Source organism: Ziziphus jujuba, chromosome 3 (assembly GCF_031755915.1).
Source record: "Ziziphus jujuba cultivar Dongzao chromosome 3, ASM3175591v1".
In the NCBI taxonomy this organism is placed as follows: Eukaryota; Viridiplantae; Streptophyta; class Magnoliopsida; order Rosales; family Rhamnaceae; genus Ziziphus; species Ziziphus jujuba.
This window is the reverse complement of record NC_083381.1, coordinates 31,103,173-31,125,971: the sequence shown is the minus strand read 5'-3', so window position 1 is coordinate 31,125,971 and position 22,799 is coordinate 31,103,173. Positions and strand designations below refer to the sequence as shown.

General features: G+C 28.1%; 1 protein-coding gene across 2 annotated transcripts; it reads left to right on the top strand.

The window, feature by feature from the left end:
• Positions 1–19,622: 19,622 nt before the first annotated feature.
• On the top strand, positions 19,623–22,656 carry LOC125423519 (protein PLANT CADMIUM RESISTANCE 10). Of its 2 annotated transcripts, XM_048478009.2 has the most exons (4): positions 19,623–19,924; positions 20,797–21,030; positions 21,687–21,913; positions 22,013–22,656. In XM_048478009.2, the coding sequence occupies exons 2-4, from the start codon at positions 20,859–20,861 to the stop codon at positions 22,190–22,192; spliced, it is 579 nt and encodes a 192-aa protein (XP_048333966.1). In that variant the 5' UTR covers positions 19,623–19,924; positions 20,797–20,858; the 3' UTR covers positions 22,193–22,656. The 2 variants fall into 2 exon arrangements, with proteins under 2 accessions (XP_048333966.1, XP_048333967.1); XM_048478010.2 differs by lacking the exons at positions 19,623–19,924; positions 20,797–21,030 and adding an exon at positions 21,129–21,517.
• The last annotated feature ends 143 nt before the right edge of the window (positions 22,657–22,799 follow it).

Below are 22,799 nucleotides of genomic sequence, written 5' to 3'. Positions count from 1 at the left end.
TTATATTATTATTAATATTGTTATTATTGTTATTATTATCATGATTGTTATTAATGTTGTTATTATTGTTGATGTTATTATTTTTGTTAATGTTGTCATTATTATTTCTATTATTAATATTATTATTAATGTTATTATTATTATTATTATTATTGTTGTTATTATACTTGTTATCGTTATTACTATAAATATTGTTATTATTATTATTAATATTGTTATTATGGTTATTATTCTTCTTCTTACTATTGTTACTATTATTATTATCATGTTGTCATTATTTATATTATTATTAATATTGTTATTAATGTTATTATTATTATCATGATTGTTATTAATGTTGTTATTATTGTTGATGTTATTATTTTTATTAATGTAGTCAGTATTATTTCTATTATTAATATTATTATTAACGTTGTTATTGTTATCGTTATTATTATTAATGTTGTTATTATTATTATTAATATTATTATTATGATTATTATTGTTCTTCTTGTTATTGTTATTATTATTATTATCAAGTTGCTATTATTTATATTATTATTAATATTGTTATTATTATCATTATTGTTATTAATATTGTTATTATTGTTGATGTTACTATTATTATTAATGTAGTCATTATTATTTTTATTATTAATATTATTATTAATGTTGTTATTATTGTTGTTTATTATTATTATTAATATTATTATTATTGTAATTCTTCTTTTAATTATTATTGTTATTATACTTGTTATCGTTATTATTATTAATGTTGTTATTATTATTATTAATATTGTTATTATTGTTGTTTATTAATATTGTTATTATTGTTATTCTTATTATTATTGAAATTATTATTACTTTTATTATTTTTTTACTTGTTATTATTATTATTAATTTTTCTTATTCTTATTGTTGTTCTTAATATTATTATTAACTGAATAATCATGTATGATTATTAAAAGGAAAAATGGAAAGTAGTACCAGAAAAGCAGATCCAGCTTGGTCACATTGTATTCCAATTGGAGATAACAAGTATGGTACAATTTGCAAATATTGTAACCATAAAATGCAAAGTGGTGGAATAACAAGATTAAAGTATCATTTAGCACATTATGATTCAAAAAGTAATGTCAAAAAGTGCCCCAATGTACCTCCAGAAGTGAAGAAAGAGATTTACCATTATTTGAGGAAGAAAGAACATGCAAAATTGAAAAAAAAGACAATGGAGGAAGATATTCGTAATGAATTATGGGGTAATTTAGCTCCATGTTGGAGTAATTATGATGATGGTGATGATGATGATGATGATGATATATGTATATATCCAGTAGATATACATCCTGATGAAAGAGACTCATATAAAGTTGCAGCCCGTGTATCTAAACAAGACAGATGGGAAGAAGAACAAGAAAGGAACTTTGTTAACCCTAGAGGTCAAGGATCAGGATCTTCTCGAGAGGATGGTAGTCAATCATGTGTTCAATTTCGTCGTGCAACAAGTGTAAGGGAGCCCATTCGTAGATAACAATCTCAACAATTTTCTCCAGTTGCACTTGCACCTTCGTTATATAAGTCATCCAGTGCAAAACAAAATAATATAAAAGATGTATTGACAAAAGATGGTATGAAAAACACATTGGGAAGAGTAGTAGCAAAGTTCTTTATTTATGATAATGCCCCACCTGCAAAGGCAAAATCGCACCATTTCAAAAACATGATCGTTGGTGCTCAACAATCAGGTATGGGAGTTCAAATTCCATCTCCATATGAAATTAAGGAAAAATATCTAGACATGGAATATAAAGAGATGTAACAGCATATTGAAAATTTTAAAAAAAGCTGGAAGACATATGGTTGTACAATTATGTGCGATAGATGGACAGGACCAACTAAACTATCCATATTGAATTTTATGGTCTATTGCAAAGAGTCATCAGTATTTCTTAAGTCAGTTGATGCCTCAGATAAAATAAAAAACTATAAGTATATATACAAACTTTTGGAGAATGTTATCAATGAAGTGGGCAAGAACAATGTTGTGCAAGTAGTCACGGATAACGATTCTGCATTTGTAAAGGCTGTTAAGAAATTGATGATACAGTACAACTTGTATTGGACACCATGTGCTGCGCACTGTATTGATCTTATATTTGAGGATATTAGAAAGCATGAAAGTATTACAAGGATCATTCAGCTTGCAAGAATGATAACTAGTTATATTTATAATCATAATTGGTTACTTTCTTTAATGCGTGATACATGTAAAGGAGACATTGTTCGACCAGGAATAACAAGATTTGCTACAAACTATATTGCTTTAAATAGTCTCCTTAAAAAGAAAGCTTCTCTAAAACAAGTCTTTACAAGCGATGCATAGGCTGAGCATCAATTGAGTCGAACAAAAGCAGATAAAGAAGTGGAGAAACTTATCCTTGATAATCATTTTTGGGATTCTGTTACTCACGTTGTTAATTTATATGGGCCATCATATAATATTTTGCGAATTGTTGATGCTGAGTTCATACCTACGATGCCAATATTGTATGATTGTTTTCAAAACATGAGATATGCAATCAATAACCAAAGAGGAATTCAGTGGGTTATGGGCATCATAAATGCTTGATGGGACAATACACTTTCTCATCATCTCCATATGGCTGGTAATTTTATGTCAATTACTTATTATTAATTAATATTTTGTCTTATAATTTATATATTAGATTTAATTTTTATTATTATTTTGTAGCATACTTTCTGAATCCACGGTTCCAGTATAAAGAAGGAATTGGTATTGATTCAGATCTTGTACAAGCTGTTCATGATGTCTTTGCAGCATTATATCCAAATTCGGATCGTATGTCTCAATTTGGAAACAAAGTAAGATTTTGTTTATTATTTTTTTAACTAACATAGTAATAAAGTTTTTTTATAATTTTTTTCATTTTTACATATAGATAATATGCTTTAAAGATGCACGAAAAGGGTTTGGTGATCGTGCAGCAATTGCCGCCCGAGCGGAAATGATACCTGGTATGTGTATTTCAATTACTTGTTATAAAAAAATGTGCTTAATATCAAAAATTTTATTAATATTTAAAAAAAAATTTAAAATTTAATATATTTTGATTTATAATGTTGAAATATACAGCTGAATGGTGGACAATGTATGGTAATAGCACCCCAACGCTCAGAAAATTGGCAATTCGTATTTTGTCACAAACTATATCATCATCCGCATGCGAGTGTAATTGGAGTACCTTCGCTTTAACACACACAAAACAACAAAATAGGCTCGATATGAAAAACTTCAGAAATTGGTTTTTTGCTACTATAATATGAAATTGCGGATACGTGATATGGAATTAACAAATCAACTGCAATTAGATTCTGATTATTTGGATCTTCTTGAAATTGGAGCTAACCCTGGTGAAGATGAAGATAATCCTATTATCCAATGGGTTAAGAATTCACACTTAGATGATGATGAAGACAATACAGATCCTCGAGTCACAATGCATGCTTCATAATTAGGGATAAATGTTGAGAATGTTATTGCTAAAGAAGTTATGAGCAGTGATAGTGGAGGAAATTATTCATTTGAAGTAGTGAGGCCTTCAACTAGATGATTTAGTCCTCGTGTAGAAACATTTGGTCATGGTTATTCTCAACCAAATGAATATGAGGATGAAGATGATGATGATGTTGTTGATCTTGATGATGATGATGATGATGATGATGATGGTGGTGGTGATGGTGGTGGTGGTGGTGGTGGCAATAGAGGAGGAGAATATAATATAGGTGGAGGTGAGAGTGTAACATACTATTGAGAACCAAGCCAACAACTATTAAGCCCATTTACTGGTGAAGATCAATATACACATGCAACACAGGATTTTGATCATGGAGCTCGAACAGCATGCACTGGTTTAAGAAGGCACTATGGCACTTCGATGATGAATCAACATGATGAAGATTATCTTTCTAACTCTTTGGATGCAATGAGTTTAAATAAACAAGTTAATTCTCAATCTGGAAATTCTGAGATTCCAATTGTGTATCCAATTAGTCAAATGAGCTCACATAATCCTCACAGAGATTACGATGTTGATATCTTCAGTCATCCCATGTCTCAAAATGAATGTTATATTCCTCATTGGATGAATCCACACTATCCTCCACTTGGACAATTGGTTGGGATTGATAGAGAAAGATATACTTGGCACATCCACAATTACATGGAAAATTTTTCTAATATGATGAGTTGAAATGCCTATTGTTATACACGTGAAACATCAAGATATGATCATCAATTTGAAGAACCAAGGAATTCTTTTTGCTATTAATAATGTATTAGGGATTATATTTAAGAATTTCTTGTATCTTACTATTATCTATTAAATTTTCTATATTTTGGTGTGAATTAACTTTATATTTTATTCACTTATAAATAATTTGTTATATTTATAGAATATTTTATGATTATTGTATTTTTATATAATTTTATTATATTAATTATCTCATATATAAAAAATTGTATTCTAAATTAAAAATTTACAGTTTTCCTAACTTTATCGATATTTCCATAAAATCATACCTTCGACATTTCCATCGACATCGATATTTTCTTCACTGATGATAACTAACAAGATTGATAGACTACAATTAATGGGCAATTATGTGCTTGGTTGATAACTTGGTGCTTAGAGGGTGGAGAAAGATTCTAGCATCAATAGTCAAAATCTGGTTTTGTTTCTATTAGAGTTGGTGACCTAAATTCTTGTTGATCTGATCCAAAAAAGCTCACGGTGCGATCCGTTTGGTGATTTTATTTTGAAAAAGAAAATGGGGTTCTATGGTGGTAGCGGAAGTCGAGGGCCGATCAGGTGTGGGACAGCGCCTCCACAGTACGGACCTTTCTAATTTTTAAGTTTATTCCGTACAATATATATATATATATATATTCAAGGGTTTTTGGGATAGTTTAGTTTTGCCACTCTATTTGCTCACATTTTGTACTAATTTTCATAAATAAAAGCTTTGTCTCTCTTCACCCGTGATTTTTTTTTCTGTTAAGCGTTTTCCACGTAAATCTGTATGTGCTTTGTTTTATTTTATTGCTATTGTTTTTTATTCTAATTTCATAATAGTTTTGACAAATAATAATAATAATAATAGTAAAAGTAATAAAAAAAATAAAAAATAAACACACACACACACACAAGTAGTCTAGTGTTCTTGAGCTTTTGCCTATGCAGCTTAGAAAGGATGGATTTTTGACGCATCTAAGTAACAAGTAGGCATAAAGGCTTAGGACATCACTTAAACCAAATGCAAAAATAAGATTATTCACCAATTTTTCTGATTATGGACTTAGCCAACAATTGTAAGAGAATTACAGTGTTTCCTATTCAGGGAGAAGTTAATCTTTTCTGATTTTTATTCTTCTTTAGTTTTTGGTAAATGGAAGAATTTAATGGCAACAAAAATTGAACAATTTTAAAAATTTTTAGTTGATATGGCCATTCATTTATTGGGAGGACAAGTAAAGGGATATTTAACTAAGGACATAAAATTATGTTCCTACTTGTGAGTACAAGTGATATAATACCATTTTATTTACCTTATGTTGGATTGACGGTTTCCTTTGTTTTCCTTTAAAAATTGACAAGAAAAGGATGGGAAACAAAGTTTTTAATGGATTTTTTTAATAGTAACTACTATCTCAAAGTTACTATTATTATCATTGTATGAAAATATTTATTACCTTTTGCTATCCTTTCATTCTCATTTACTAATCATTTAAATAACAATTTTTACTAAATAGCTTTTTTTTCCTTTTTTTTTTTTTTTCATTGCCTCACTAAACTTATTTCTTTTCATTTTCTTATTTCAATCCAGACATAGTCTTAAATTAAAGACCTTTTTTTTCCCCCTTATTTAGATTATTCAATTTTTAAGCTATAGTATTTTAAGTATATTAAATTATTTGGCCAACAGGAATGGAAACAAATAACATGGAACAAAAGATCCAAAACTACTTTGCTAAGCCATTTCTCTTTTAGTTTTCAATTTAATTTGAGGACTGAATTCAAGTCACATGCAATGGACATTGATTGGTTCCTCGAAGAATTGGAGATTTATCCAACATATATATTGCAAATATATATATATATATATATATAAATCAAGGTTTTATTTATTTAAATAATAATAAAATTAGAGTGTCCTAATTGAAATCCAAAAAAAACTAGAAGTACAAAACCTCAAAGATTATATAAATATTTAGTCTATAACACCCTGCTTCCGTTAATGAACTTGTCACTCTCTGTTGATATTGTCTCCAATTTAGCACTGTACTTGATATGAAGTTTTTTATTTAGAGTTTTCTAGAAGAACACTCATTCTAGGATTGCACTCACTTGCATATGATTAACTTTAAAGTTCTTTCAAACCCTGAAGCGAACCACTCTGAAAAAGCCTAAGTGTTATAAGAGTGAGTATTATTATATTTAAATCCTAATTACCACCCAAACGATGTGGATTAGACACCAAGTAGTGTCAATGCCCCGCACCCGCTAACATTGGTCATCATAATCCACCTTTTTAGGACTCAGCATCTTGTTGGATATAGACTCTTATATTTGTAACACCCCGCCTTTATTCGTGGATACGTCACTCTTGGCAGATATTATCCCCATTTTAGCCACCGCACTTGGTATGAAATTTTTTATTCAGATTTTCCTAATAGATCACCCATCATAGGATTGCTCTCGCCTGAGGATGTTTTACTTCGGAGTTCTTTTGAATCCTAAAGCTAACTGTTCTGAAAAGGCCTTGACTTTTATGAGAGTGATTATATTACATATGAATTATTCCCAGATCTATTTTCGGACAATGTGAGATTGGATACAATAGTCTGCCAATGCCTTACACCGGCCTACACTAGTCGTGACATAGTCCATTTTCTTTTTGTTCTCATTTCCATCCATATATAATATAATATCATTTCATTTAACAAAACATTAATAAAGCAATAAAGTAAATTTCAGAAACTTCAATTCAGAATCACTATTCGAAAAAATAGAATATGGTTGGATTGATGTATTGATTATATATAACATATATTATGTGCATGATTTTATATTTCTAATGATGACATCGGGTAGACATCCAAGAATAATACCAACAAACGCACACCCACCAGTAGTAGATGAAGCATTTAACATGTCAACTTCATCAATAAAATGGATTAATACAAAAGTAGGTGCTTTAAAACTACCAAGAGTTAGGGATGTCAAAGTCAACGGTTATATAGTGAAGGTCAAATTTTGTGACGCTTGTTTGCTTTATCACCCTCCTAGGGCTTCTCACTGTTCTATCTATAATAATTGTATCTAAAAGTTTGATCACCATTGCCCATGGGCTGGCCAATGCATTGGATTGGTAAGCTAGTTATATCACAAGTTTTTACTTCTGGTATTTAGCATATTTCCAGTATAAGATTAGACCATATTGCTCTATCAAACACTAAGCAATTCTATAAGTACTATAAATTAATAGTCTAAATTTAACGAAGGCCTATTTGTGATTTTGTAATGGTGCTTACCATAAACATGGTGTTCACCATAAATCATATACAAAATGGTGCTCACCACAAACATTTCCTGCTTACTATAAGGTGCTCATAAATAGCTTAAAATTTAACTTAAAGTTTTGAATCATCAAGTTTTCTCCGTACATAAATTTGACCCACAATGTCTTTATTTTTATAAAAACTAGCATTCATCCACATACAATGCACGATATATTTAATTATCATAAATGATTTTAGAAATAATCTATAATAATTAATTATATTCAAACGCTTATTTAAAAATTTTATTATTATTAAGTATATTTGAATCTTTATTTTTTCAATCTATACTATAAAATTTTATTAAAAATTATAAATTTGACATCTACATATAATATTATACAATCATAAAATTCAAATTCAAAAATATTTACCGATATAATGTTTTTCATATATGAAATTTTCCTATCTAATTTTTTCCATTTATGGAATTTAAATTAAAATTCATTTATATAATTTAATTTAAATTCAAATGTATTTAAATAATATTTTCCATCTATAAAATTTAAATTCAAAATCAAACGTATTTTGATTTCTTGCAAATAATTTATTTCCATATATTAAGTACTCATAATATAATATAATTAATTAATTATTATTATTATTTAAGATTATTATATATTAATATTATGATAATTTTAAACATTTGTTTCCGTTGTTAACATATATATATTTATGTATATAAGTAGATCTTAAATATTTTTTGAAAAATATTAAAAAAATGCATATGCAACATAAATTTATTGGTTAGAAGATCAATTTCATTATTAGTAACCATATTTTAATATTATTATTTTATAATGAAATTTCATTTATTACATATCTATATATGAACATGTATTAGTTTATAAAATTATTATGTGAAATATTTTAAATAATAAGAAAATCTTTTATTACATACATGTTTTTTTACCTTATCTTTTAAATTTTTTTTAAAAAAGTCAAATAAGGAGATCAATTTTATTATCAATTTATTTATGATAATATATATTTTAAGAATATCAAATAAAGATATGAATTTTATAATTGAAATATATATATTGGAATATTGAAATTCCATTTATTACATATACATATATGAATAGGTATTAGTATATAGAATTTTTATGTGAAATATATTTAAAAAAAGAACATCTTTTATCATAAAATAAAATAAAAAGATCAATTTCATTATCAATTACTGTATATAAAATCTTATTATTTTGCAATAAAACAAATATAAAAACTAATAAAAATATTTATATTTAGATTATAATTTTTTTTAATATTTTCTTATAAGTATATAAAATTTATGTACTCAAATTTGAATACATATAATATTCATTATCACTGCTTCTGTATGTTTATATTTTTATTATTTACTAAGAATATGGTATTAAGATATGTATACAATATTATTTGCTATATATCTATTATCATAATCTTAAGATTATTTTTTAAAAACAAATTTAAATATATATATATATATATATACCCATAAGTAATTTTAAGCAATTGTTTTCCTTGTTGACATAAAAAAAAAATATATATATATATATATAAGCACATTTTAAACATTTTTTGAAAAATATTTAAAAATATATTATTTTCCTTAAATTTCGTGGTAAGACGATCAATATCATTATTAATTACTATATTTTAATCTGACTATTTTTAATATAATTAAATTTATTAATATACATATATGAATATATATTAGTATATGGAAATTTTAGGTAAAATATATTTAGTAATAAGTGAATCATTTATTATATACATGTTTTTTACCTTATCTTTTAAGATTTAAAAAAATAAAATAAAATAAGAAGACCAATCTTATTATTAATTTATTTCTGTTTACATATATTTTAAAAATATCAAATAAAGAAATCAATGTTCTAATTGAAATTCCATTTATTACATATATATATATATATATATATATATTATAATAATGAGGAGAATGTTTTGATGAATTATCATTGACAAAATAAAATATAAATGATAGATGACCATATATATGCATATGTTATCATAATTTTAAGATTATCTTTTAAATGCAACTTAAAAAAAATTATACATATATATATATATATATAGAAGTCATTTTAAACATTTGTTTTCTTTGTTAATATATATATATATATATATATAGGAGGCTATGGTGCAGTTCGTCTGCATGCAAATCCACACCAAAGCCGACGCATTTTAAAAAAAATATCAACTTTGCTATGCATGTGTACATAGCAAAACCGACTTTTTTTTAAAAAGTGTCAGCTATGGTACAGGTCCGCATGCGGACGAACCGCACCGTACCCTTTCTATATATATATATATACGTATATATCTATATATGTAAGTATATCTTAAACAATTTTTGAAAAATATTAAAAATGCATTATTCACTATAAATTTATTTGTAAAAGGATTAATCTTATTATTAGTTACTGCATTTTAATCTTATTATTTTATAATGAAATTCCATTTATTATATATCCATATATGAATATGTATTAATTTGTGAAATTATTATATAAAATATTTTAATAGTAAGAAAATTTTTTATTACATACATGTTTAATAAAAGTAACTATTAAAAGTACTTTTTTTTAATAAAAAAACCAACAAAAGTAACTATTATATATTTTGAAGAAATCTATGCATCAATAAATTTATGTGACAAATAATGCTTACAAATCAAATAATCATGGAAAGAAGTGATTTCGTTGGTAAATTGATATTTATCCTCAAGTAAAATAATTAAAATTTAAATAGTTTTAGAATTAATTAAATAGATTAACATTTTCCTTATTAGTAATTAATTTCCTTATTTTATTTTTATATTTTTTAAATAGACGTTATTAAGATATATATTAGGTCATAATTAGGCCATAATAACATTATAATATATATGTATATATTTAGGCCATAATTCCATTATAATATATATTAGGCCATCTAATATTAGGACATATATATGTATAATTCTGTTACAATACATGTATATATATTTGGTCATATATATGTGTAATTCCATTATAATATATATGTATACTAATTAGGCCATAATTAGGCCATAAGTAGGCCATAAGTATATATTTGGTAAATAAGATAAACAAAGGTGAATCAATAATCAAGAATTCTTCGTCATAAGCATTTTTTTCTTTTTGAAGAGTTTCTACATCATATCTTGATTCAGAATCGACGATTTCAACTAAAAATTTATAGCATGACTCACGTACATGCTTATGATTAACATGATTATGTTTAGGATCCATAAAAAAAGAGTAAATTGAAATTAAAGAATAAAAAAAAAACTTTAATAGCTAAATCAAAAACATGAAAGAATATAAACTAACAAAATATTGAATACCAAAATTTTAAATAACCTGGAGGTGTCACTTACTAATTTATAGCCAAATATATTTAACTTATTCGGCAAATAAAATCAAATCAAATATTAGAGATCAAAGCGTATCATAGTAGACATTATTAAAATATATATTAGGCCACAATTAGGTCATAATTATATTATAATATATATGTATATATTTAGGCTATAATTCCGTTATAATATATATTAGGCCATATATATGTATAATTTCGTTATAATATATATATATATATATATTAGGCCATATATATGTATAATTCCATTGTAATGTATATGTATACTATTAGATCATAAATATACATTTTGTAAATAAGATAAAATCAAATATTTTATTTATTTTTAATTTATTTCAAAATTATTATCATATGTAATTTTATTAATTATTTGATTATATCCATAAAAGGTAAAATAATGAATAATAAATAATAAATAATAAATATAAAAATGGAGCTTTTAGAGGGAATTTGGAAAAAGAGTATGCTAACATGTGGCGCATATATAGATTTTCTAAGATGCCATTAGGTCTGTTGTAGAATATAGTCTTATCTCATATAATCTCTTACAAAGACCAACCATGATGGTAGGATTACATGGATTTTGAGATGGTGCACATGCCAAAAATATAATTAAGCCATATCTTAAACTAATGACATATCACACTATCGAGAGAGCTCGGCCTTAACTGAGATTCTAAACTTTCTTTATTATTATTATTTATAAAGAGAAGAAAATTAAAGGTATTTATGCTCATATTGACAACAGTGTATCAAATTCTATGATTAAAATCATAGTGTAACTAGATTGTCTCAACAACTAGATCAGAGCGCAAAATCAAAAAAAATTCTAAAAGTGATAAACAAAAAAAAGGTTAGAGACCACTCAATAAATGAAATGCTTAAATGGTTTCCTTGAGTTCCAACTTGAGTTATGAGGATGCAAATCATAAATTCGAATACTTTTTTTTTTTTTGATGGGGGAAAGAATAAGTACTAAAACTATGGTCAAGTTGATTTGATGATTTTATGAATATATTTGACATTATCATTCTATACGTAGATATAATTTCCAATTTTCTTTAGCTGTATGAGGAGAAAACTTATTATATATTTCTAGGGGGTTATTGTTCATATATTCCAATGAACCATTTACCGAATCGTTGTAATTGATGTTCGATCCCGAAGAAAGGGAAGAGATCTTCAAAAAGTGGGTTTTTAGGACCCGCTTAAGAATCAAACCTATTTAAATTTTCTTGTTATTCTATATTTCCTTGAAAAAGGCGCTCAACCTACAGGAACTGTTCATGATATTTTAAAGAAAGACTGGTTTTACTTGTAGAGAGCCTTGTATAAACTTTTCTCTGCTATTCTGTTTTAATTTATTATTCCTACTTTCAATTTTAGGTATTACAGTTAATATTAATGGGGGTTAGCTGGAATTCTATGAACAAATAAAAAGGCGCCAGCGGGGGAGGTGGGTTTAAACTTTTTTCTTTTACTTATATTGATTAGTTGACTAAATTTGAGCCTTTTTCTACTTCTTTTTTGTTTTCTTCATTATTTTTTTCTTACGTGTACATTCCTTATTTGTCTATATGTCGATTAACCATGTAGTGCCAATCCAACAAAAGTACTTATTTATTTATTTTTTTTATAGTTAAATTTACAATATATTTTTTTTAAAATTTACAATATTTTTTTTTCTAGTTTTCCATTATATTCTTTTCTGATACACTCATAGTGACAACAATGTGTCGAATAAATATAATTTGATTATGCATAAAAGTATCTATTTTTCTTCCTACCATAGATTTGATTTCATCCAAGGAATGGATTCATTGGATTTTCTGTAATACAAGAAGATTTTTTTATATGATACAATTTGTTTTGCCATTTAAAATGTAATGTTTTGATTACACTGTACAATTCAACCTCTTTATTTATTTTATTGGGGTTTTGATTGTATCTACACATTCTAATTCCTTTACTTAGATATCTAACTCAACAGTAGCGTACTTGGCTTTTAAGTGCGACTAGCATCTTTTACACATTTGTATGAAGCAGCGGATTTGTTCATACCATTTGTAGAGTTTGTAAGACTGCGACTGATCCTGAAAGGAATGGATGGAAAAAGTAGCATGTCATATCAATGGAGAATTTTGAGAATATTTCATTTTTCTTTTTTTTTTTTTTGGATATGTCCAAAACCTTGTCAGAATTGTTTGAATTCTTGGTGTGGTGGAAAAAAAGATATTGAAAAATCAATTTCAAGCTGAGTTAAGTGAATAAATGGACAGAGTCCAATTGTGGCCCCAATTATAAAGAAACAAAGAGTAACGAGCTTTTTATCTTCATTTTTGAATGATTACCCGAACTGATTAAATGTTAAATATATATTAGGACTTGATGTGGGAAAGGCATTTCAATGAGAGATTATCTATTTTTTATGAGTCCTACCTATTAAATATTTTCCATTATAAGGTGGAGATAAATGTATAGAAGAAGGCAATATATTGAAAAAGAGGTTTTTTTTTTCTTTTTTTTTTTCCAAAATCAAAAAAGCTATTGGATTGAAAAAATAAAGGATTTCTAGCCATCTTGTTATCTTAGACTAAACATACTTAGATGAAAAAAGAGAGGATAGAGAGTCTGCCGATGGTTTTACCTTTTTCCAGGGTATCTATTTTTTTCATATTATAATACATTGTTTTGACTGTATCATACTATGTATCATTTGATAATCCAATAAATCCTTTATCTCCAATTCAAATCGAATTGCAAATGGTCAAATTTCAAGAATATTTCAAACTAGATGGATCTCAGCAACAAGATCTCCTATGCCCACTTATCTTTCGGGAGTATATTTATGCATTTGCTCACGATCATGGTTTAAATGAATCAAGTTTGTTGGAAAATATAAGTTATGACAATAAATCTAGTTTAGTAATTGTCAAAAGTTTAATTACTCAAATGTATCACCAGAATCATTTGATTATTTCTGCTAATGATTTTGACCAAAATAAATGTTTTGAGTGCAACATTTGTATTCTCAAATGATATTAGAGGGATTTGCAATCACTGTGGAAATTCCATTTTGTATTCTCAAATGATATCAGAGGGATTTGCAATTACTGTGGAAATTTCATTTTCTTTATGATTCTTATAATTAGTATCTTTGAGGCCAAAAATCATAAAATATTTTGATTTACGATTAATAGGAATGTCAACGGGACAGGACAAGGTCGGTTTTTAAAATCTTTTCCCATTTCTTTAGATGTCGGACAGGGATGGCGATTCCCCAATTGGGGGCTGAACGAGGCAGTTTTTCCCCAATCAGCAAGCATCAAACTCTTTTGAACAACCAACTGGAGCTTTTTTCACAATAATAGACCCCTATACTAACTAAAATGCATACATAGAGCTAGCAAGGAAATGAATTAATTAATTACTAGATCTTCCTATATACATGATTAACACTAATCTTCCAATCTCTACCTAAAAATATTTTTACAACCCTCCACTATTGTAGAATCACAATTTCACATTGTCACACAACCATACTAAAGCAAGGATGAAAGCGAAAAAAAAAAAAAAATTTCCTCCTCCAAAAAATAATATTATAAATCTTTCAACAAACAAATTTGGATGCGTTACAAAGAAAACGAACTCTTAAAAGCCATCTTATCTAATAAAATTAGGAAATTGATGAGAAGGCCTCTTTGGCCTCATAGTCAATGAAAACTTTCGAATTGATCCAGTCCACTACTAAATCATATGCAATAAATTTTATGCATCCCCTGAGATATCTCTAGTTTTTCAAAAAACCATAGTACGTCATTGATTAAAAAACATAAAATACAAAGTTGCAGCTGACCTGTGGAAATTGCTTGGTTGCCTGTTATAATAATAATGATGATAATAAGATCCCCTATTTGTCATTGTCAACATAAAGAAGAAAATTTTGCCTAATCTAATAGCTCAGTTACGAAAAATAATAATAAATTAAATTAAATGATATATAATAAAAAATGCATCTTATTTTTAAAACTCAATCCATTATTATTCTTTATGTTTTTGTTGAAAACTCAATCCATTACTTATCTTCAAAATATTCCTATTTACTTGCTGCAAAAGTAACTTTGGTTGCCATACCAAATACCAATCACCATGCATATATTATATCATAACAACAGTATTTTGCATACGCTCTGCTCAAATTATAGATATCAAACTCCATATCATATATCATATACATTAATTTGAAGGAAGAAAATAAATAAATAAAAATTGAAACAAGAAAAGAAAAAGGAGAAAACAAAAATAAAAGGAAAGGGACACAAGATCCTACCTTGGTGAATGATCTGGTGCGGCAGCAGCTATGAGGTGAAGGTGATGACAGTAGACGGCAAGAAAAAAATGAGTTGGTGAATAGTTTGGATCTGGTGCGGCAGCAGCTGTGAGCCTGTGAGATGATGGTGAAAGAAAGTGAAGGTGAAGGTGATGACGGCAAGAAGAAAATGAGTTGGTGAATGGTCTAGATCTGGTGCGGCAGCAGCTGTGAGCCTATGAGGTGAAGGTAAAGGTGAAGACAGTAAGGTGAAAATAAAATGAGTTGTTTTTCTTAGGTTTACTTTACATAAATTAAATTATATAAAAATAATAATAAATATATATATATATACCGGGTCGAGTTTGGGCCGGGGTTTTCATTCCCCGAGCCTGACCCGGCCCCAATCTGGGTTTTATTCTACTGCCCAGCTCATCTTGCAACCCTTATTTTTCAGGGAAAAACCGTTTCGTTAGTGGCTGTGCACCGTGTGTTTCAGGCCATGCGGGTCAAATTGCCATTAGATGACAAATTCCTACATTTATATTATCTATCGTATGTACGAATACCTTACCCCATTCATATGGAAATCTTAATTCAATCTCTTCGCTAATGGGTGAAAGATGCCCCCTTTTTTGCATTTATTACATCTTTTTCTTCACAAGTATTATAATTGGAATAGTTTTATTACTCCAAAAAATCTATTTCTTTTTTTTTTTTTAGGTAATTCAAGATTTTTTTTGCTCCCATATAATTCTTATGTTTGTAAATATGAATCCATCTTGTTTTTTCTTTGTAACCGTTCTTCTCATTTATGATCAACATCTTTTGGGGTATTTTTTTTGAGCGAATTTATTTCTATGGAAAAATAAAACATCATGTAAAAGAAGTCTTTTCTATTGATTTTTTGGCCGTCTTATGGTTCTTCATGGAGCCTTTCATGCATTATATTGGATATAAGGAAAATCTATTTTGGTTTTAAAAGATACGCCACTTTTAATGAATAAATGGAAATATTTTCTTGTCTTTTTATGGCGATGTTATTTTTATGTGTAACAAGCAAGGATCCATATAAACTAATTAGCCAACCATTCTCTTGCCTTTTTAGGATATCTTTTAAGTGTGCAACTAAATTTCAATCGTACAGAGTCAAATGCTAGAAAATTCTTTTATAATGGATAATGCTATGAAGAAGCTTGATACATTAGTTCCAGTTAACCCAATGATTGGATCATTGCCTAAATGAAATTTTGTAACATATTAGGACATCCTGTTAGTGAGCCAACCTGGGCCAATTTGTTAGATTTTGAGATTGTCGACTTATTTGCCCATATATGCAAAAATATTTCTCATTATTCCAGCAAATCCTCAAAAAAAGGAAAAAAAAAAGAGAGTTTGTATCAAATAAAATATATACTTTGACTTTCTTGTCTTAAAACGTTGGCTCATAAACACAAAAATACTGTACTTTTTTTTTCTTTTTTGGGAAAATATTATGTTTGAAATTATTCGAAGAGTTCTTTACTTAGGAAGAATGGGTTCTTTCTTTGATTTTTCCAAGAACTTATTTGACCATTCGGACATTATATAGAGGGCAAATTTGGTATTTGAATATTGTTCGCATGAATGATTGGTGGTTCGACCATGGAAATAAAAATTATCCTTAAATGCTGAAGAAATAACAAAATCTTTCTTTACTCATCTATTATGAAATGTTCATGCAATAAAAGTAAGGGTTGATCTCTTAAGTATTCAACTTTCTTATGAACTTGTCTAAGGAATGAGTTGAATTTTAGATGTATACATAGGAAAAGCCGTGGGCAATGAAAAATGCAAACACGGTTAGGGGATAATTTTTATCTATTTTTTTATTTTCTAATTCCATAAAGTAAATTATCTACTTTATCTAACTCATTTCGGGTTCGAGTCGAAGGTAACCTATTCTAATTATTCTATCAAACACATATGTATCTAAATTAAATCTAAATTTTTTAACTTATTTGTTTTTATTCAATTTATTCAAAAAAAAAAAAAAGATGAATCTAGATAGATAAAAACCTTAATATATCTATGGATTTTGAATATTGATTGACAAGGGTATATAAGTCATGTTATACTGTTGAATAACATGCGCTCGAATACAAATATATAATACATAATGATAACCGATAAAATTGACAGGCTACAATTAATAGGCAATTATGTGCTTGGTCGATAACTTGGCGCTTGAAGGATGGAGAAAGATTCTAGCATCAATAGTCAAAATCTGATGTTGTTTATACAATAATAATAATAATAATAATAATAGTAATAATAGTAATAATAAAAATAAAAATAAAAAATAAAAAATAAGAACACAAACACACACACAACAACTAGTGCTCATGAGTTTTTGCCTTAGCAGTATAAAAGAGGTGGAGTTTTTTATGCATGTAAGCAACAAATAGGCTTAAAGGCTTAAGGCATCAGCTTAGACCACGCGCAAGAATAAGATTATTCATCAATTTTTCTGATTATAAACTTAGCCAAGACCTGTAAAAGAACTATGGTGTGCCCTATTCAAGGAGAAAGTTTATCTTTACTGATTTTTCTTCTTCTTTAGTGTTTTGGTAAATGGTAGAATTTAACGGCAACAAAAATTTAACAATTTTAAAATCTTTTAGTTGATGTGGCCATTCATTAACTGGGAGGCCAAGTAAAGGGATAGGTAACTAAGAACATAAAATTATGTTCCTATTTGTGAGCATAAGTGATATAATACCATTTCATTTATCTTATGTTTGAATCGATGGATCAGAAAAGAATAGCCCAAAAAAAAAAAAATTAAATCTTTTGTTGGATAATTAAAATGAGGTGGAAAAGAATGGAAAATGAAAGAAAATGAAGGAATTGATACTTGTATTTTATTTTCCTTTAAAAATTGATAAAAAGAATTATGGAAAAGAAAAGTTTTTAATGGATTTCTTTAATATCTTAAAATTACCATTATAATTATTGCAAGAAAATATTTATTACCTTTTGCTATCCTTCCATTTTCGTTTACTAATCATTTAAATAACAATTTTCAATAAATATTTTTTTTTCTTTTTCATTTCCTTCGCTAAACTTGTAATTTTTTTTTTTCATTTTCTCTTTTCAATTCAAATATAGTGTTAAATCAAAAACTTTTTTTTTTTTTCTGTTTAGATTATTTAATTTTTATACTATACTATTTTAAATATTTTATATTAGTTGGCCAATAGGAATGGAAACAAATAACTTGCAACAAAAGAACCAAAACCACTTTTCTAAGCAATTTCTCTTTTACTTTTCAATTTAATTTGAGGGGTGAATTCAAGTTACATGCATTGGATATTGATAGATTCATCGAAAAATTGGAGATTTATCCTATATATATATATATATATATTTGGTAATAAATATATATATATATATATAAATCAAAGGTATTATTTATTTAAATAATAATAAAATTAGAGTGTCCCAATTGAAATATTACCAAAACTGGAAGTACAAAACCTCAAAAGATTATATAAATATTCTGAATTATTCATCTGCAAGGGCATGAACCAATGTGAAATACCATTATGAAAGTAATGAACAACAAACTAAGATTTAATAATAAAAATAAAAACATACTTGTAATTCAGAACGTCTTTTAGAATTTATTTGTTTTTTTTAATTGGCTGGAGAATCACCACTTTTAGATAAATTAAGAAGCAATTGTTCTTCAAACAATGTACCTCATGAATTATTAGTCATCACAAATGTCATGCTCTCAATTGGTTGAATAACCTACCTAACCACATGGTTGGCCTTGTAAGCTGAGAATACACATCAAGTGTTTAGAACTCTTTTAAATTGATATATCGTTATGTATATGTACCTCTTTATTTTTAACTTTTCAAATACAAACTAATGTGGTGGTATCTTGGCAGATAAAGATTATTATTGCACCACATTGGTTCTTTTTTTTTTTTTTTTTTTTTTTTTGTTTTAAAGATTATCACATTGGAATAGGAAATACTGGCATATTAACAAAATGATCTCAGTTTTCAATCTCTTCCAGCATTATAATATATATATATATATATATAATTGTCTAGGGGGCACTATTTAGAAAATTGAGGGGTATAGATGTTGAAATTATAGTTTTTCAGGGGCACTATATTTGGAGAGTTGAAAGGCATTACTGCTCAAATCGTATTTGTACAGGCAATTTGTCAAACAAAGCATAGTTGGGGGCATCAGTGCAAATAACCCCAAATTAAATGATATAATTAAAAACAAAAACAAATTATTTTTCTGGATCCATTAAATTATTAATATTTATTATTATCGTAATTTCAGTTGAGCAGCCCTTCCCTCTCGCCGGCCGTCCAAAATTGCAGCAGTCGAACCCGAGCCGAGCCTAGCCGAGCCGAGCTGAGCTTTTCCCGACTCCTCAGCTCTCGAGCGAGCCATTTTCATTTTCCCCTAGTCCACGGCTTTTTATCTCATACCGAAAATACACGAACGTTGTTTGTTTTTCCCTCTCCTCTCTACCCGTTCTTGCAATCTGTACGGACATCTTTTGGATTAGGGTTTCGTAATCTTTATCTCAGATTCAGGTTTCTTTGTATTGCTTTGCTCTTCTTTTTGTTTGTATTTGTTTTTATATGAATAATTTTTCACATTCTGGCATTTTCTGGAAATGTTTCCTTCTGTGTCCAATGAATCTATAAGGAATTTTCTTTCTTAGGTTGTGTTTGGTTTGCGATTGAAATTTAGTTTTATTGAATTCAGTTATTAATTCGTATTGTAATTGGTTTGTGAAATTGAAAATTCCTCTATATAAATATATATTTATATATATAGAAACGAAAGAAAAAAGGACGGTAAGAAACAAATTCTAAGATATACCCATTTCATTGACTTGTTTTTTGTAGTAAGAAAACAGAGAATAGTTTTTAATTGCCTTTGCATGCTTGATTTTGTGATGGGCTATATATTTATGTATATGTATGTTAGATGTTTATTTTCCAATAAGAAAAAAGTTATGATCTTGTTATTATCTAGGATCAAGTATAACACTATAAATTTACATAAACTGAGTTGTGCAGAAAAATGTTATGTTTGAAAATCCCAACTATTTTGCGGTCTCAACTCTTAAGTGGGACACTAGATAATTTTGTATGTAGTACAATAATTTTTTGAGGTCGACTGAGTTCATTGGCTTAGGAGTATACTAATCATGTAAACCTCTTTTGTACTCTTAGTTTAGTTGATTGTGATTTCGTTGTTGTTTTTCTGATATTTGAATCAGTCTTTTTTCATGTTAACCATTTAAGCTGCTTGTAGGTTGCATATTTCTCTAATTGTTTCATCCTTTTTAATTTTAGGAATAGTATTTCTAACGATCTAGTTATAGGTTGTCTGAACTTGAAAAAAGGTTGCATTTTTAACACAGGGAGTTCAACTTTTTCTCTTTTGATTTATACAGAAACCGGGTGACGGGATTTAAAGGAAGTTGGGAGGTGGAAGTCAATTACTTAGTAGTCAACCATGAAAAGCTCCGGCACCTATGTGCCGCCCTCTTATATTCCTTTGGGACAATCAGATGCTGAACCGGAGGTTGTTCAACATGATAAAAGCCTCCCAATTCATCATCATGTTGGTGATGGGTCACCACAGTGGTCTTCTGGAATCTGTGCATGTTGCGATGATACACAGAGCTGTATGCTACTTTCTGCCCTGTGACCTAGATTTATCAGAAGGAAAAATTATGAAGGTGCCTCATTGAGTATGGAAAATAAATAAATAAATAAATAAAAACTCTTCATCTTTCTACTACTTCTGCTCTTGTTGTTGTAGTTTCAGGAGAAGAGTTCATAAAAAGAGCCATAATATAATGCAAACTGTACAATTAGGCATCCATCTTGTTTAGCTCAAAACTCATTGTCTAGTTAATGTTTCAAATGAATACTATAAATTATTAGGTTAGAAACATCTAGCATGGGTTGTGGCTGAAAATGCTTTTTGTTAATGTTGATTATCAATAGGTAAAATAGATTAACTTCTCCTCTTATGAAAGGTACTTATATTGGTAAGAGTTGCAAATCAAAGGAACAAATGCCAGCTTGGTGTGACATGATTTGGTTATTTAATGCAACAGGAAGTTCTAATACATGAAGGGTGTTTTTTGAGAACGCCCGAATTTCTTAGTAAGACATGATTATATATGGTCTTTTGATGAAGTCTCCTCATTTTCATTTATAATAGATTCTTTAGCATGTTCTATTGTGGGAGTTTTGCAAAATTTCTTTCATGTCAGTGAAATACGCTTGTTTAACATAAACTGTCATCTGAATGCAGTTTTTTACTTTTGTTCAGGTTGTATAGGTCTATTCTGCCCTTGCTTTCTATTTGGAAAGAATGCAGAATTTTTGGGTTCTGGAACACTAATGGGATCATGCATGACTCATTTGATTCTGTATGCACTTTTCTATACTGTCTGCTGTCCATTGACCGAAGGCATTTTTTTGGGTTTACCTGGATGTTTTGTATCTTGTTATGCTTGTGGCTACCGCAGGGCCCTACGATCGAAGTATAATCTGCCGGTAAGATATGGTAGTCTCTCTGGATATGTAATTAGAAAAAATTACAATGACATGTCCTGTGTGATTTTCATATGGACTTCTGTTTCTGCATCTTTGCAGGAAGCACCATGTGGGGACTTTGCTACTCATTTTTTCTGTCATCTGTGTGCAATTTGTCAAGAGTACAGGGAGATCCGTGAAAGGTCTGGCGATTCAAATGCATCAGATCTAGATTTCGCAGCTGTAGTTGCAGCACCCCAAATCCAAACTATGGAATCAAGTCCGGAGAATAAGACCTAAAGTCTAGACAGATTATCATGTGATTAGGTTGCTTAATGGCTTTTCTTTGTATTGTACCAAGTTTCTTCTTTCTGTTACTACTTTTTCTTTTACAATTTTTAAGATGATCTTGTTATGGGTATAAATATGTTATTGATAGGAGTGCTAGGGTTGGGGTTTGTAGTTTGTTTACTCTCCAGTATAGTGAACTGAAAAAGGGAATGCAAAGTTTAGATCTTAAAAATAGATACACAATACAGTCTATGTAAAGGTGGAGATACAGTCCTGTTGTAAAACGTGGTGGACTTGAGCGTCAGACGTTTTCAAGTTTTAGAGACGTCGACAATCATCCATTTAAACGTTGATTGTTGTTTTGTCAAAACCATATTTAGAGGCCAGCATATTTATGAGCTATTATTGTAACTTTTGTTAATTATATTCTAGTCCTTCTATTTTGTATCAAATTTTAAAGTGCGGCTTTCGTATTTTCAATATTTTCGATTTAGGCCTTAAATTGAAATTTTGGTTCCAATGTGAGACAAATACATAACAGAAGTTGTAGATGATCCATTATGAAACTTTAAAAATGTCTCCTTTTTTAAATAATAGAAGGCTGAAAAATAATTTA

Coding starts and splice junctions, on each gene's coding strand:
- LOC125423519 (XM_048478009.2), top strand. CDS start 20,859: ATGAAAAGCTCCGGCACCTATGTGCCGCCCTCTTATATTCCTTTGGGA. Junction 21,031..21,686: donor TTGCGATGATACACAGAGCT/GTATGCTACTTT, acceptor ACTTTTGTTCAG/GTTGTATAGGTCTATTCTGC. Junction 21,914..22,012: donor GATCGAAGTATAATCTGCCG/GTAAGATATGGT, acceptor GCATCTTTGCAG/GAAGCACCATGTGGGGACTT.